Consider the following 14,426-nt stretch of genomic DNA (forward strand, 5'->3'; position numbering starts at 1 on the left):
AACTTGAACTCAGGTTGTCTGTCCCTAGAGACTCCTCAGCTCCCTAAGCATCTGACTTCGTCTGGAATAGAAAATAAAATTAGGACAACTCCTTAACTTTATTTTAAAAACCATTAATTGGCAATCAAACATAACATTCCCAGGACACTATGTACTGACAGAAATATCCAGGCAGCACAATCATAGAGCCCTGTTTTCCATAGTACTTAAATGTAGTAAGTCAAAGCCACACAGATGGCAATCAATGGTGTAAGTGGGAAAACTTCAACACAATATTTATTTAGGAACATAACACATGCCTTCAGAATGAGCCTCACATTCTCCAGGGACCTACACTGTTGAACCGGGTAATGTGGAGAGACTTTACACCTGAATGGTGGGGGCTGAAACTCTTAACTTGAATAAATTCACTGCAACTTCCTATTTGTTCAGACAACCTTCTGCATAGTCTTTTTTGCCTTCTGCTTTTACTTTGCTTGGTTATGATAAACTTCTCACTTTCCTCGGGTTTTCTGTCCTACTACTCTTCTTTTCATTCCTAGTTACATAGAAATCCATTATAAATGTGTCGATTTAAAAAGACATATAATCACTTCTAACATTTACTGAGAGTTTCCTAAGTTCCAGACATTCTTGCAAGTCGTATACTTATTTATATTAACTCACTTCTCAAAGCAGGCAAGTGAAGTTCTATCATCATCCCCACTTTGTAGATAAGGAAACAGGTTTAGAGAAGATAAGAAAATGACCAAAGGCCAGTCAGCTGCCAGACACACAATTCAGTTCTAGTTAGCATTTCTAGGTTTAGAATTTACACCTGTAATAATTATGCTATGGCTCTGCTCTCTCTTTTGTTCCAATTTCTGGAAAAAGGGGCTCTGGACCATCTTGGTCTAATGAATTGTGACGGTGATGGGTGAGGAGAGTCACCTGTTAACACTATGACAATACTGCAAGAGCAGTTTTCGGAACATGGGAGACTGAATATTTATACTCTTGAGTAGGCAGGAGCCGATCATTATCAATACCTTTTTAGTTTTCATTTCCACTTCTAACAGAGGGGAAAATGGAAAGGAAAACTTATCCAGTTAGTTTTGCTGTGTGTGTGTGTGTATGCATACATATGCATACACATGTGTAACCAATACGATATTTGGAGGGAGAATATCTAAAATGAATTTGGGGATTACTTTGCTATTAGCACAGGTAAGTAAAGCTTGCTCCAAACATGACATACTTGCAAACATCAGAACTCTGTCAAGTTTTGACATAGTATTTTTGAAATCACTGACTTTGGAACATATCTTGTTAAAAATTTGATAATAAATATGTTTAAGTTTACTTTTTATTTAACATTTATTATATTTTCAAAAATTTCCTTGGAGCAAGCAAACAGATGAACAAAATTTTTAGATCTATGAGAACATGGTCAGTTTACATACTCTTGGAACCTTTATTTACAAGCAGCCATTCCCTTTACTGTTGACCAAGCTAAAGCAGTTCAGCTGGTCAGAGAATAGAACTTATATAGCTGATTCCTGAGTAAAAGAAAAATCATCATCATATTCCTATCTCATAAGCATGTCTGTTGTGTAGAGAAGAGAACATACACAGCCCACAGTAAATCCATTCACTCGGCTTCCCGGCGAGCACTGCTACTCTGTATCACTTCCTGATGGAATCCACAGGCTCTGTCCCCATTTCTCTCCTCGTGGAAAATACCATTCCATTCCCATTCTACTTCTCCATGAATTTCCTTCCAACATCCAAATTAAACAGTTTCTCCCTCTGCAGAATTTAACAGATACTTAACAAATGTTTCTTGGTGAGCAAATTCTTATGTCATGTATCCCAGTGCCTTTCATCCAACACTTCCAGACAGAAAAATCCAGCCAACGAACAAGGTAACATCTCTTGCCTATAAAGATAGACTAGCAACATGTTACACTTCATCAGAATTTAGCACTGCGCCTGGTGCATTACAAACTATCCAAAAATAACTGTTAGTTACTTGATCAGTAAGAGCTCAGCAATGCCAAACTTGTGCCAAAAGGATAAACCTTCATTCAATCTTTACCCAATCTTGCTTAAACCCTGTGAAAGAGATAGGTAGTTAAATTAATGCACAAAACACCTACACACAGGCATTATTTATATTGCATGGCCTACAGTTGATATGTGTAAGATTTAACAAAACAACAGCTTTTGATGCATCAGGGTTTAGGAGATTAAGAAAATGTAGCATGATGTTTTCAAGTCTGTCTTCCTTCCAGTTTGGAGTATGCTAAGATTAATGGAGAGTGTGGTAATCTTTATTTTAAACCATTGAGTTCCAAATTAAGTGTCATTGTAGCAAATCCTGCAAGGAAGACAGATATTACCCTTTTCAATTTTAGGAGCTGGTAAATCACACTGCTTGTTTTCAGATTAGCAGATGTTTGTCTCTGGGTACTGCCATAAGGAATGCTGTGTTTATTCAAATAAACAGAGTCCTTGGTTACAAATGATGATGCACTTCACACGTTTCTCATGTGTCTTACACACACACACGCACACACACACACTCACCAACACATACTCACACACCTGCATTCTACATTTTTTTTGAAAAGATCCAAATTACCAGTGAAACAGATTCCTTATTTTCATAATCATCTTCATTGTGTAGAATTGAAAGTCTAAATACATTATCTCTGATGAAGAAAATGTTTACTTAACTAAAAAGAAGGTGGGATTGTCACACCCACATCTGAACCATGGATGACTTGGGATTGGGTGTGAGGTTTTCAGAGACCAAGGGAGGGCCCCTCAAAACACTACGCTTTATCTTTATAACTGGAATTGTCTAATTTAAAATTCTGTCTTATATGTAATAATCTCTAACATGAGTTTTGTTTTTATTTGTAATATATTTCATCCCTTCAAGTGCTAGTGTGGTGGAGACAGGGTAGGGGCAGGATGCCATTTAAATTTCACACACCTGAGGAGAAAATCAGAAGAGTATTTTTGACCAAAGACTATTTCATGCATTTAAGATATATTTTAAAACGATGATGCCAGCCAATAATTCACCTGACACCTGCATGTACAGGCCACTACATGGTTACTTCTAGCAACATCACCTACCTCATATTTTGCTTTTGCTTCTAAAGTTGCAAAAATTATACATTGTCTGTGTAATCTATTTGCATTGCAAAATACAGCACAGTGAACTCTTTGCCATTTTCCAAAATTACCTAGGAATATACAATAGATGTATTTTTCCGTCAAAGCTGGAAAGATGAAAGGTTAAAATTTAAAGGACCCATGACAGTTCTCCGGTTAAATAACCTAATGGCAAGTAAGATCTGGACTCCGGATACCTTTTTTCACAATGGAAAGAAGTCAGTGGCACACAACATGACCATGCCCAACAAACTCCTGAGGATCACGGAGGATGGCACCTTGTTGTACACCATGAGGTAAAGATAACTGTGTTTCCATTTGTGAATCTCTCTGCCCTTTTTTCCTTTCCACATTTAGGTAACCATCAAGTTGATGGGCCATGGTAGGGCATCTGGTTTCCTGCTTCCCCTGTTTCTCGACTTTAATAATTGCTCTACTATGAAAAATAAACTGGCTGGACTATTTTGCAAGTATTAGTATTAAATGATAAGATAAAATTGGAAAAAATGTTTACAATGTATATTAAGTAATTCAATATATCTTTCCTACATGCACTAATGCAATATGAGGAGCTTGCTTTTTCTACAACTAACCTTGTATATTCCTGCATTCCAGTAAGGTCTAAATTAAATTTCTAGAAACTATTTCAAGGTCTATATCTGAAAATATTTCTAATTAAAAGAATTGGGGAAAAAAAAAAACGAAGTAAGGAAAGTTCAAAATTCTTAAAAATATAGATTTATGGACAGTACAGTTTTGAAGAGGTATATGAATTCACAGTATTGTTACATTAAGAATGTAGACATTTTTAATTTTGCTTAAATTGAAGACTATTATATATTTATGCTTCATAAACATATTCCCCATTTTGAAATTACTGGAAAGCCTAGCACCTGGACACCAATCATTTGTTTATGGCTGAAAGAAGGAAATATGACTCAAATAAAATTCTGAATATTTTAAAGGAAAAAAAAGATGTTTAAAATATTTATTATTTATAATTCATGAGAAATTAAGAATTTCCCTGGACTCATCTTTAAGAGAAGCAGTTATTTCATACCCAGGTGACTTGTTAAAATGTTATTTTTATAGATCTGGCCAGCACCTGATAATTCAGACTTTTCAATTATTCCTTTGGTATGAAAAGGTAATGAAGGCAGAATCTTAGCCTTGGTAAATTCTGTTTAGCATGGGAATAGAGTGATATTTTGCCTTTGGAGTAAGCTGCCAAATTTCTAGCTTTTTATACACAAATATTCAAATAAAAATGCTTCAAGAAAACACTTTAGGTTTTAGATTCAACTAGTAAAAGTGTAATATGACTTAAAGAATAAAAAAATCCAAAAAAAGACAGGAAAATAAAGGATCAGTAGACAGATGTGTTGAGATCTTTCCACATCATCTAGGTAGGATCTATCGAAATCTGAAAGATTCTCCCCTTTTAAAATACCCTACACTTGTTTTTGAGCTTAAATCCAGTATTCATTCCTCCTAGTTGCCCATTTTCTGGGGAGGGGTTCATATATACTAAAGAGTTTACTGATTAACGGTTTCTAAGTATGCGGTGTTCATCATCCAAAACTAGCCTATATCTTCCATCTCCTAAATTTCTCACTTTTGCAAATGCATTAACACTTTCCTTAATAGTTTGACTTAAGAATGAGTTTAATAATTAATTTGCACATTTAATATTTGCTCTAACCAGTATTGTAATCACTTAATTTTACTGGCTATAAAGCTATTCTATGGCATCTCTTTACGTACTCAATAACATGGGTAAATATATTTTTCTAAGAATTTGGGTATAAGTTCCCTCCTATTTCCAACAAAGGAGATTAAATATATTTCGATGAATTCCTTTCTTAAATTCACTTTTTAAAACATAAATAGAATTCACATTCCCAGAAGATAAGGACTAAATAGAAGCATAGCAGAGTCCTGGCTTCAATTAGGCAGTGGACTTGTAAATAAAACTAAATGGCTGGGAAATAGTGAGATTACATCTACACTCTCAAGGAGACTTTAATCTCAGTTACACAAAGCCTGAGGACAGTTCCTCCTTCACCTATTCCTTCAATGTTTTATGCATTTGGTGCAATTTTAGGGAAGGAGATAGGGAGAGCCACACTTAGGAAAAGAGAAATTCTCTTCTCTTCCCTACTATCCATGTCTTCCTCTCAACTGAGGATGAATTCGTGTTTTTGCAAGTATTTATTTGCTTACATCCAGCTTTATCCTCAAAGGATCTGTCGTATATAGCTACCTGGATTAGTTGATAATACATGTTTTGAAAACACTGGCAATGCTTGCCCATCATACAGAATCAGGTGTCACCTATTTTCTTAAACAAAAAACGTGGACAGAATCCAGTCATTGTTGTACATAATTTTTTTTAGATTATCAACAGCTCAATACAGTGCTAGAGTTTGTTCCTGTCTCTCCGTTTGTTAACATGTTTGCTATAGTTAATAATATCCCATTGTATTTATCAGAAAGTATCTAATCTATAGAGTTCTTATTTGTAACCTGTATTTTTCCCTAAATGATAAGGCTGACAGTGAGAGCTGAATGTCCAATGCATTTGGAAGACTTCCCTATGGATGCCCATGCCTGCCCACTCAAATTTGGAAGCTGTGAGTAAATTTAATTTTAAAAAATTTTTATGAGAGGCCTAAGTCTTTAAGCAAGATATCTCCAATTAGGTATTTCTGTTAGATAAAGAGGATCAAGAAAGTTTAAACAGTGAATTGCTGCTAGTGCTTTCTATAAGTAATAATCTTTGACTTTACTCTTTAATGTTATTTCAGGAAGGGGTTATTCCCTCTCTCCTGAACTAGAAATAATGAATTTAACTATTTAGAGGAAAAATTCTATTTTTGTTGAAGTTTTATTCATAGAAAAACAAGTGGAGGATGGATGCTTATGCCTCATGGATGACATCTTCTTCCCAATAAATGAAGATGATTGTGTTAATTTTATATCATTACTGATGTTTGTTTGACCTTAAGAAAATTCGACTTGTTTATCAGATGGAAATATTGATAGTTGGCAAAAAAACAATAATTAGGAGTTTCTTAATAATGAAACTTACACCTAAAAGATGTAACCGGGGAAATAATTTTCCCTAATCATAGTCTTAGTAATGTTACAGATCCCTTTGGATATCCCATAAAATTCATACATATATTATGCTTTTGAAAGTATCTTAGATAAATCCCTTTATAACAACTTCCTGGGTTTCTGCTACTTGAAAATAAGTGGGTACACATTAGAGGAGCCAAGAGAACATTGGCCAGCAGAGTCAGGTTCTCTGGTCTTCCTCTACCATTCTGCTTTTGACTAGTATGCATGCATAAAGAGACTGCGAATAATGTATTCCTAGGATCGCGTAGGGGAGTTACAGACATGACGGAATCAACTGCTGGACTACCTAACCAGCTTTCTGTTCTCTTTAGATAGGCAGTCTGAGCAATTATTTTGGTGAAGATATGATTCATAGAAGAAAAACAGTGGTAGTGTAGGAAGACAGCAAGCAAAGAAAATAGCAAAGGGCCTTCAGCACTATCAGCACTAGTCATGGATAGACACATTTCTTTATTTATAAATCTCATTCTATACTGAAACCCAAGGAAAAGCTACTTCAAAAACTGTCAGCTAAACAGATTTTTGGTGATAACGCCCTCCTCTCTATTCTCTTCTCAATTTAATGAATGTTCTATGTCATGAACTATTATGTTTTCTGCTAATTACCAATTCTGTTTTTAACAATGATATTATGTATCATGTGTTCCTTGTATGCTAGGCAGTCTAGTAAGCATCTGTGAATGCACTAGCTCATTTAATCTACAAAATAACCTTATAGGAAGGGAGATCATGCATCATAGTTTGCCTGGGACAGTACTGACTTATGCCTAATATCTTAGTATAACTACTAATTGTGCCCTCTATTGCCTTCAAAAATATCTTGTTTTGGACAATGAATTATACGTTTAATATATGTCGGGAATGCTGTTAAGCAGTGAGTATAGTTGACAAAAAAGAAGAATTTATATTTTCACATAAGTGATTACTAGTTGATTGCTGAGTAGTTCAGCACCTTAATAAGGATGATAGCTTAAGATGTCCTTGGATGGTCTTTCTGAACACAAAATAGATGCTACAACTCCAGCCACTGCATGTGCTTTCAAGATAAAGAAGAATAGTGAGCGAAGAAGAAAGTATTAGTGTCTATATCAAAAAGATAAAGCTTTTACTAAAATCCTGACAGCTCTCACTTCATTAATCAAAGCAGTGTCACATCGCCAATGCAAAATGCAAATGAGGCTGGAAAAAAATATTTTTAACTGGGCACATTGTCAACCTGAAGAAAAGTAGAGATATTTTAGGAAGAAAGAAAGGAATAGTGAGAAGGAAACGAATAGTGTGTCATATAAGGAACCCGAAGTTAAAGAAAAATAAGTAAGCTGTTTTCCACCCCAGAGCCTTTGCACATGCTTTTTTTTTTCCCCCTCTGCCTGGGTCACTCTTCCCTTTGTTCACAGCTTGGGTGACTTTTCTTTTTTTCTTTTCCTCTCATCACATCTCAGCATAAATGTCACCTCCTGGGGCCCTCCCTGATGACCTTATCAAAATTTGCTTCAGTCTTCTTGATCACAATACACAATAGTTTTATACTATTTATCACAGAAATAATTAGTTTTAGTTATTGGTTAACATTTTTATTGTTTGGGGACCTGAAAACTCCATGAGAGCAGGATCTATTTTGTCCAGTATTTCCTAGTTCAGAGTCTAATACAATGTAGCTACTCAATAAATGTTTGTTGAATGAATAAAGATTATAATAATCAAGTTTCAAATGTCCCTTCAGTGTTTGAGTCTCAGAAAAGATGGCCTCAGAAAAGACAGTTTAAGACCTGTAAAGAATTAAACAGACAGGACTTGACATTGAAAAGTAGGCTCAGATGGCACATGACTAATTACCATTGCCTGCCTTTGGCATGAAAGAAGCAGTGATAGTCCATTTACTGTAGAGTAATTTCTCTGCCCTGACAAGCACACTTCAGAGATAAAGAAACTGAGGCAACAGTGGGCTAAAAATGCTATGACCCAATTTTTGTAGCAAATGTCTTTCCAACATATCAGAGAATAAGCGAGATGATTTTGCAATGATTTAGTAGAACACTCTGTAATAAATGTTTATGAAGCGTCTGAAGTAACTTCATCCATATGTTGATAAGAACCAAACATGGAAAAGCAGATGTTTTCCTTGCCACTCTTCATTAGATTCTGATTATCATGCTGAATTAAACTTTCTGCTTGCTAGGGACAGTGCCCTCTTTATAAGGGCAGATAGCTAAAGTTAAATTCTGCAGTCGACATCTTTTAATTGCTTTCTGAGGAAAACATAAAATAAGATTTTGATTCTAAAAGAAGAGATTCGGATTATATTCTGACAATAAGATCTAGGCAAGTGCTAGATCTAGTAAGCATTTAATAAATTATTGTTTCCTGACTAATCAAGCACAGCACCTTGTAAACACGGAGGAAAGGGAACAGTAGAAATGTAAATGAATTCTGAATAAATAACTTTAGAAATTATTCAGTGCACCTGCCTCATACAAATGGAAAAACAAAGGTCCATAAAAGTGAAGTGTCAATTACTGCATGCTCTTCTAATACTGTCTATGCTCCCAGTATTGTTTTATCAAAACTCTATCTAAAACCTTTATAAAAAATGTATCTAATGTAATCTGCTGATTTATTTGGGATCTGAGCTTAACACTGTTGACTAAGTAGTTGAAGACGCTTTTTAACCTATCTTTATGCTGAATAATCTCAAATCAAGGAAGTTTTCATAGGACCTACTTTCCAGATACTGAAAGGAAGAAACACTAAGATATATCACCTACTGAAAGGGCTTAGGTATACCTGTCTTTTACATCTTAAAACACCAACTTTCCATCATGAGAATTTACATTTGGGGAGATTTCTATTGAGTGACATAAGCAATGAGTAATCTCCATTTTCAAAACAATTTCATGTTTACAGATTTCATATACAATGGAGTTGTTTCTAAGAAACTGCAGGAAATGATTGCAGGAAATGATTGCATGAAATGCAGAAGGGACACTAACACATTTTTTTCCATCTATAACTATATTAGCATCCCACTGGCAACACATGACAAGGTATAAAAAGACAGAGTCCAGGCGCTCTTGCTAATGACAGTTATACGCAGCAGGAAGAGCTTTAACTTGTCATGAAATATCTCAAGGTCTAGAATAAGCATCGTCACTAATTACATGACTACCAAGTATCCTTGCATGACTTTGGAGCATATAACATATAGTTCTGTCTGGAAATTCCCTACTAACAGCAGTGGAGTAGAATGCATGACATATGGTTTTCCCGCCAAGAAGCTATTCTCCCCTTAAACAAGTCCTTTAATGTTTCTGTACCTCAGTTTATCATCTGTAAATTGTGATAAACTACATGACCTATAAATTCCTTCTATGGAATTTACATTAACATTCAATGATTCTATGTTACAATAAACTTGATATGTCTTCTTAGGTACGACCCCTCTGTTTAAACACACACACACACAAGAATTTATCATGATCACTGATAAACATTTTACTGAATATAAGTACCTACAAATTGTAAACAATATGGTTCATTTCAAATTACTGTGCTCTGTTCTCTTCAAAGAGATTTTCTTTTAAATAAATAAAGTTTTAGACCCTCCTAAAGAATGTAATCTTCCTACTATATGCAATGCTGAATGCTTCAAAAAAATTTAAGTCAATAAGATGTATGAACTCAATAGGAGAAATCCTTTCACAATATATACATATATAAAATCCTCATGTTATACAATTTATCTTATAGTTTTATCAACTATATCTCAATAAAGCTGAAAATAAACAAATTAATTAAAGATTAGTGTAGTAAAAAATGTCAGTGAGAACAACCATAATTAAAAAAGAGAGGGCAATGACAGTAAATTCCAAAATTATCCATTCGTTCCTTTTACATGTTTTATGGAAGAAGTAATAATCACTAAATTAATCCCAAGCATATTCTCTCAAACTTCTTTAAAAAAATCATTTTAAAAGATTACTGATTGTAAGTTGGTCCAGTAATGATGCTGGAGCAGACAGCTACCCACAGAAAAGCTAGGGAATACCAACTGCATTTTCTGCATCACTCACCTCAGACACAAGTGGTCACTTAAGCACCTTTGGTTCAGAGAATGAGCGGCATGACAAATCATTTTCTGGGCAGCTTCAGGTCAGTGTGAAAAGGCAGCCATTATTTTACATTTCATAATATTTTACTTTTGCAAATATAATTTGAACAAAACACCCAAGCCTCATTACTTTGGGGTGAAGGATGGGTTAAGCAGGGGATGCATTATGACTTTAATGGGCCCTAGGCACTTTTGCCTTTGTGGGCCATTCCTCTAAAAATATATATTAAATTTTCATTTTAAATTGTATTTATATTTTAAACATTTATATTTAAATACTTGCATGTATTTTCATTTTTCCCCTGGTTTTAAAAGATATTAAAGATTTTCTGTGGCCACCTAAAAGTATTGTAGGCCTGGGTACTGTGTCTACTGGGCCTAATGTAGGCATTGGCCAAGGGAAAAGCTTTCACTGTAAGGACAGTGTTTGCTATCATATCGTCTTCTCAAAAACCCTGGAAACACTTTGCTCCTGCTAATGTGATACTCTTTTAATTTTTAATATCACTCTGCACCTACAGAAGGGAATATGTGTCATCATTACAACCTATCGAAGTGGGTGTCCTGTGACACAAAACCAGAAAAGCTATGGAATTCCTTCGCCTTTTCCTTCTCTCTCACTCTTTACACCTCCTCCCCCAACCTGCCTGGATTAAAGATTAGGATTATGACCTAACCTCTCCTATAGGAGGATAGCTAGGTTCACAAGTAGCGTGGCATATAAAAATGACTGAGAAGCATAAAGAGCTATACAGTCTACCTCATCATCATCATCATCATAGTAAATATCCACAAAGAGGATAATTAATTTAAAATAAAGTAAAATCATACTTCCTTTAAATATTGATGCTTAGTAAAATTTCCAGTCTTGCTTTTCACATTTATCATGACCTTCCCCTGGCCTGGCATAGTCTGGACCCAGGCCACTGCCTCTAACACCATTTCATCTCTCATGCCCTTCACTCCAGCCACATTGGTCTTTCTATTATTCAAATTTGAGGTCTTTCCTCAAATTTGTTAAACTTTCACCTGCCTTGGAAGAAGAAACTTGTTAGTTCACTTATCCAGAGAACTCTTCCCCAAGACTTAGATGGCTCATTGTCTCATTTCTGTCCCACATTTATATAAATGCTGCATCTCCAGTGACCTGCTCTGAGTCCCTTACCTAAAACAGGCCCCATCCCCTTCATTCTCTACCCTCTTACCTGTTGTGTATGGCTCTATTGCATTTAACACCACTTGAAATTACATATTTATTAGTTTATCTGGTGTCTCCATTCCTGCAACACACGTTCCATGAGATCAAAGAACCTTGTTTATGTTCACTGCTGCTCAGCAAGGTACTTTGCCTTTTGCAAATGCTTAATAACCATCTGTTGTAAGAGTGAACAGATAACTGAATGAATCAAGAGAATGTTTTAGTTGTCCTAAACTACAGGATATGGGGCTCTCTTTTCCTAGCCTGCCCCTCGGAACCAAGAGACAAAATATGAATCTGAAAAAACACACCAACTAATTAGGAGAAGCAAAGTAGCATAATACATGAAGCATTTTCTGTTCTTTCCTTTTAGATGCTTATACAAGAGCAGAAGTTGTTTATGAGTGGACTAGGGAGCCAGCACGCTCAGTGGTAGTAGCAGAAGATGGGTCACGCCTCAACCAGTATGATCTTCTTGGACAAACGGTAGACTCTGGAATTGTTCAGTCTAGTACAGGTAAGTGCCATTTGGTTACTCAAGATGTGGAAGAGGGAGCATAAAAATTTTTTTGTAAGAATATAATTTAATAAGAAAGGAAAAACTACACTAAACTGGGGAACAGTTCAACTGAGAATTAGTGTGATCTTTATAGACCTGTGACTTTAGACTTGTCATTTAATACCCATCTCCTCTGTTTGCTTGTTTCCAAAATAAATAACTGGTTCTATTTAATCAGTGTAGCAGAGTATTTAGGTGTGCGAACTCTTGAGGAAGAACATCTGAGTTAAATCTTTATTCCTACACCTTGCTAGTTGTCTGTGGTCACCCCACAGTGTTGTTAAAAAGAATAAATTAAATCTATGAAAAGTTGATGGACATTAAAAGATATTAAAATAAGCAGCGTTTACTTTTTTTTTAAAGAACTATTTATCACAGTTCCCAGCTTATAAAAAGCTCTTACTAAATGTTAGATATTAATATCATCTAGGCCCCATTTTTTGCCATAACTCAATGAATCTTGGTGAATTTGTAGCAGTGATCACTACACAAGGGACACCAAAAAGCCAATTCCTTTTACAAATCCATTCATATCTCTAGCTAAGGATCTTCCACAGCTAAAACCTACAGAAACATAATATTACTGGTTACTCCATTTTGGAATTAAGAGTAGGTGGAGTGCCATCCTTCTTAGAGTTGTAACTAGTTTACCAATGGAAAATACTCAGAACTAGATCAAATACTATTTAGTAGTTGGATCCAAAGTTTGAAACTTTTGAAGTTGTTTCAAGAAATAGGACTTTAGCTACATAAATACCCATTTTGTGGCTAACTGAAATGTGATTGTAAAGTCAGGTAATCATAAATAAAATTTGAGTTCTAACAATTAGGAAAACTTACTCCCATCAATCCCAACATTTTTAACTATGTCTAATTACTGAAAGCTTAGCAAATGAGCAGCTTAGTTAATTTTATGAGTGTTTTTAAATTTTAAATTAGTTCCTTCACTTTGAATTTGCAATTTCTAAAGAAAGAAAATTTAGTAATAAATAAGGACAGGAATACTTTTTTCTCAGAAATTTTTCTTAGATTTCAGATGTTATATTGGGACTCTAATCATTCTAACATGTTTAAGCAATAGGTCAATATATTTTACAGTGATTACTGGTAATCCCTGCTTAACAGGATCTGTCTTTGCTTGCTTTAAAGTATCTATGGCTACCCTAGAAGCTCAAATATTTATGTTTCTTGTTTTGAAAAATGGAGAAGATTGTTCCTCGGCTTTACAAATATTAGAAATGCTCATGGCAAAGTAAAAAGGTCTTCCTTAGGTTTTGCAGTGAAAAAGGTGTGGACTTGAGTCCTGATCCTGTCCCTTAGAAGCCTTGTGACTTTGTGAATGTCATTTATCCAACCAGAATCTCTAGACTCTTTTAAGACTAGGGGTTCTATAATTTTGCATTAAAGATGAGATGATACAAAACACTGAGCAGACTGTTATATAATAGATGCTCAAAATCGTATGTAGTAGTTATTGCCATAGCCTTGAAAATATCACAGAATGTGGAAAACACTGAAAAAAATTTCTTTCTCACAATTTACATTGAAAAGGATATTAAAATGAGCAGTGTTTACTTTTGAAAAATTGAATGCTATCATAAGCTGAATATTGTGGCAGGCACTAGGGAGTCAGTGGTACACAAGGCAGAGATCTTGCTCTCATGATGTCTAAGGGAAGACAAACACATAAACTATAATTATCAAAATGGGTGGTAAGTGCGTGCTGTTATTAACATTTTTGTGAGGGCAGAGACCACGTTTGTTCTTTGTATCTCTATTATTATAGTAGCTGAAACAGAGGAGGCACTAAATAAATATTTCAAATTAATAAATAAAAAATAAATGACTCTATCCTAGGATAATCAAGGAAGGTTTGCTGCAGTGTTTGATTTTCATTTTGTTAATCTGTACTTGTTGGGAGCCAAATAATCACTGTTCTAGGCTCAGCGCATTTAGAATAATAGACATAGAACTTTTCCTCAAGGAATTCTCCATCTATTATCATTAGAATAGAAGCTGGAGGATGTTAGGAAAACAGTAATTCAACACAGAAGCATGCATGCAATAGTAGAAGTATATACAAGCTACAGAGGATATCAGAGGAGAGAGTGCCTTCATTCTAGTTCTAGCACTAGTGACCTTGACATATCATTGTCTCCTTTTTTATGCCCCAGTTCTCATGCCTGCAAAATGAGCAGCTTAGTCTGATGAACTTGGAGACCTCTTTCATTTCTGGCTTCCTAAGGATTTAG

General features: G+C 35.1%; 1 protein-coding gene across 3 annotated transcripts in view; it reads left to right on the forward strand.

Moving 5' to 3' along the window:
• Window positions 1-14,426, forward strand: part of GABRA1 (gamma-aminobutyric acid type A receptor alpha1 subunit) — a 53,157-nt gene that overhangs the window by 21,579 nt on the left and 17,152 nt on the right. For all 3 annotated transcript variants that reach the window (XM_006906487.1, XM_006906488.1, XM_006906486.1), the window contains 3 exons: window positions 3,241-3,461; window positions 5,716-5,798; window positions 11,989-12,132. In XM_006906487.1, the coding sequence (XP_006906549.1) occupies window positions 3,241-3,461; window positions 5,716-5,798; window positions 11,989-12,132 (448 nt within the window). The remainder of the gene's footprint in view (window positions 1-3,240; window positions 3,462-5,715; window positions 5,799-11,988; window positions 12,133-14,426) is intronic.

Source organism: Pteropus alecto, unplaced genomic scaffold, assembly GCF_000325575.1.
Source record: "Pteropus alecto unplaced genomic scaffold, ASM32557v1 scaffold40, whole genome shotgun sequence".
NCBI classification, from domain to species: domain Eukaryota; kingdom Metazoa; phylum Chordata; class Mammalia; order Chiroptera; family Pteropodidae; genus Pteropus; species Pteropus alecto.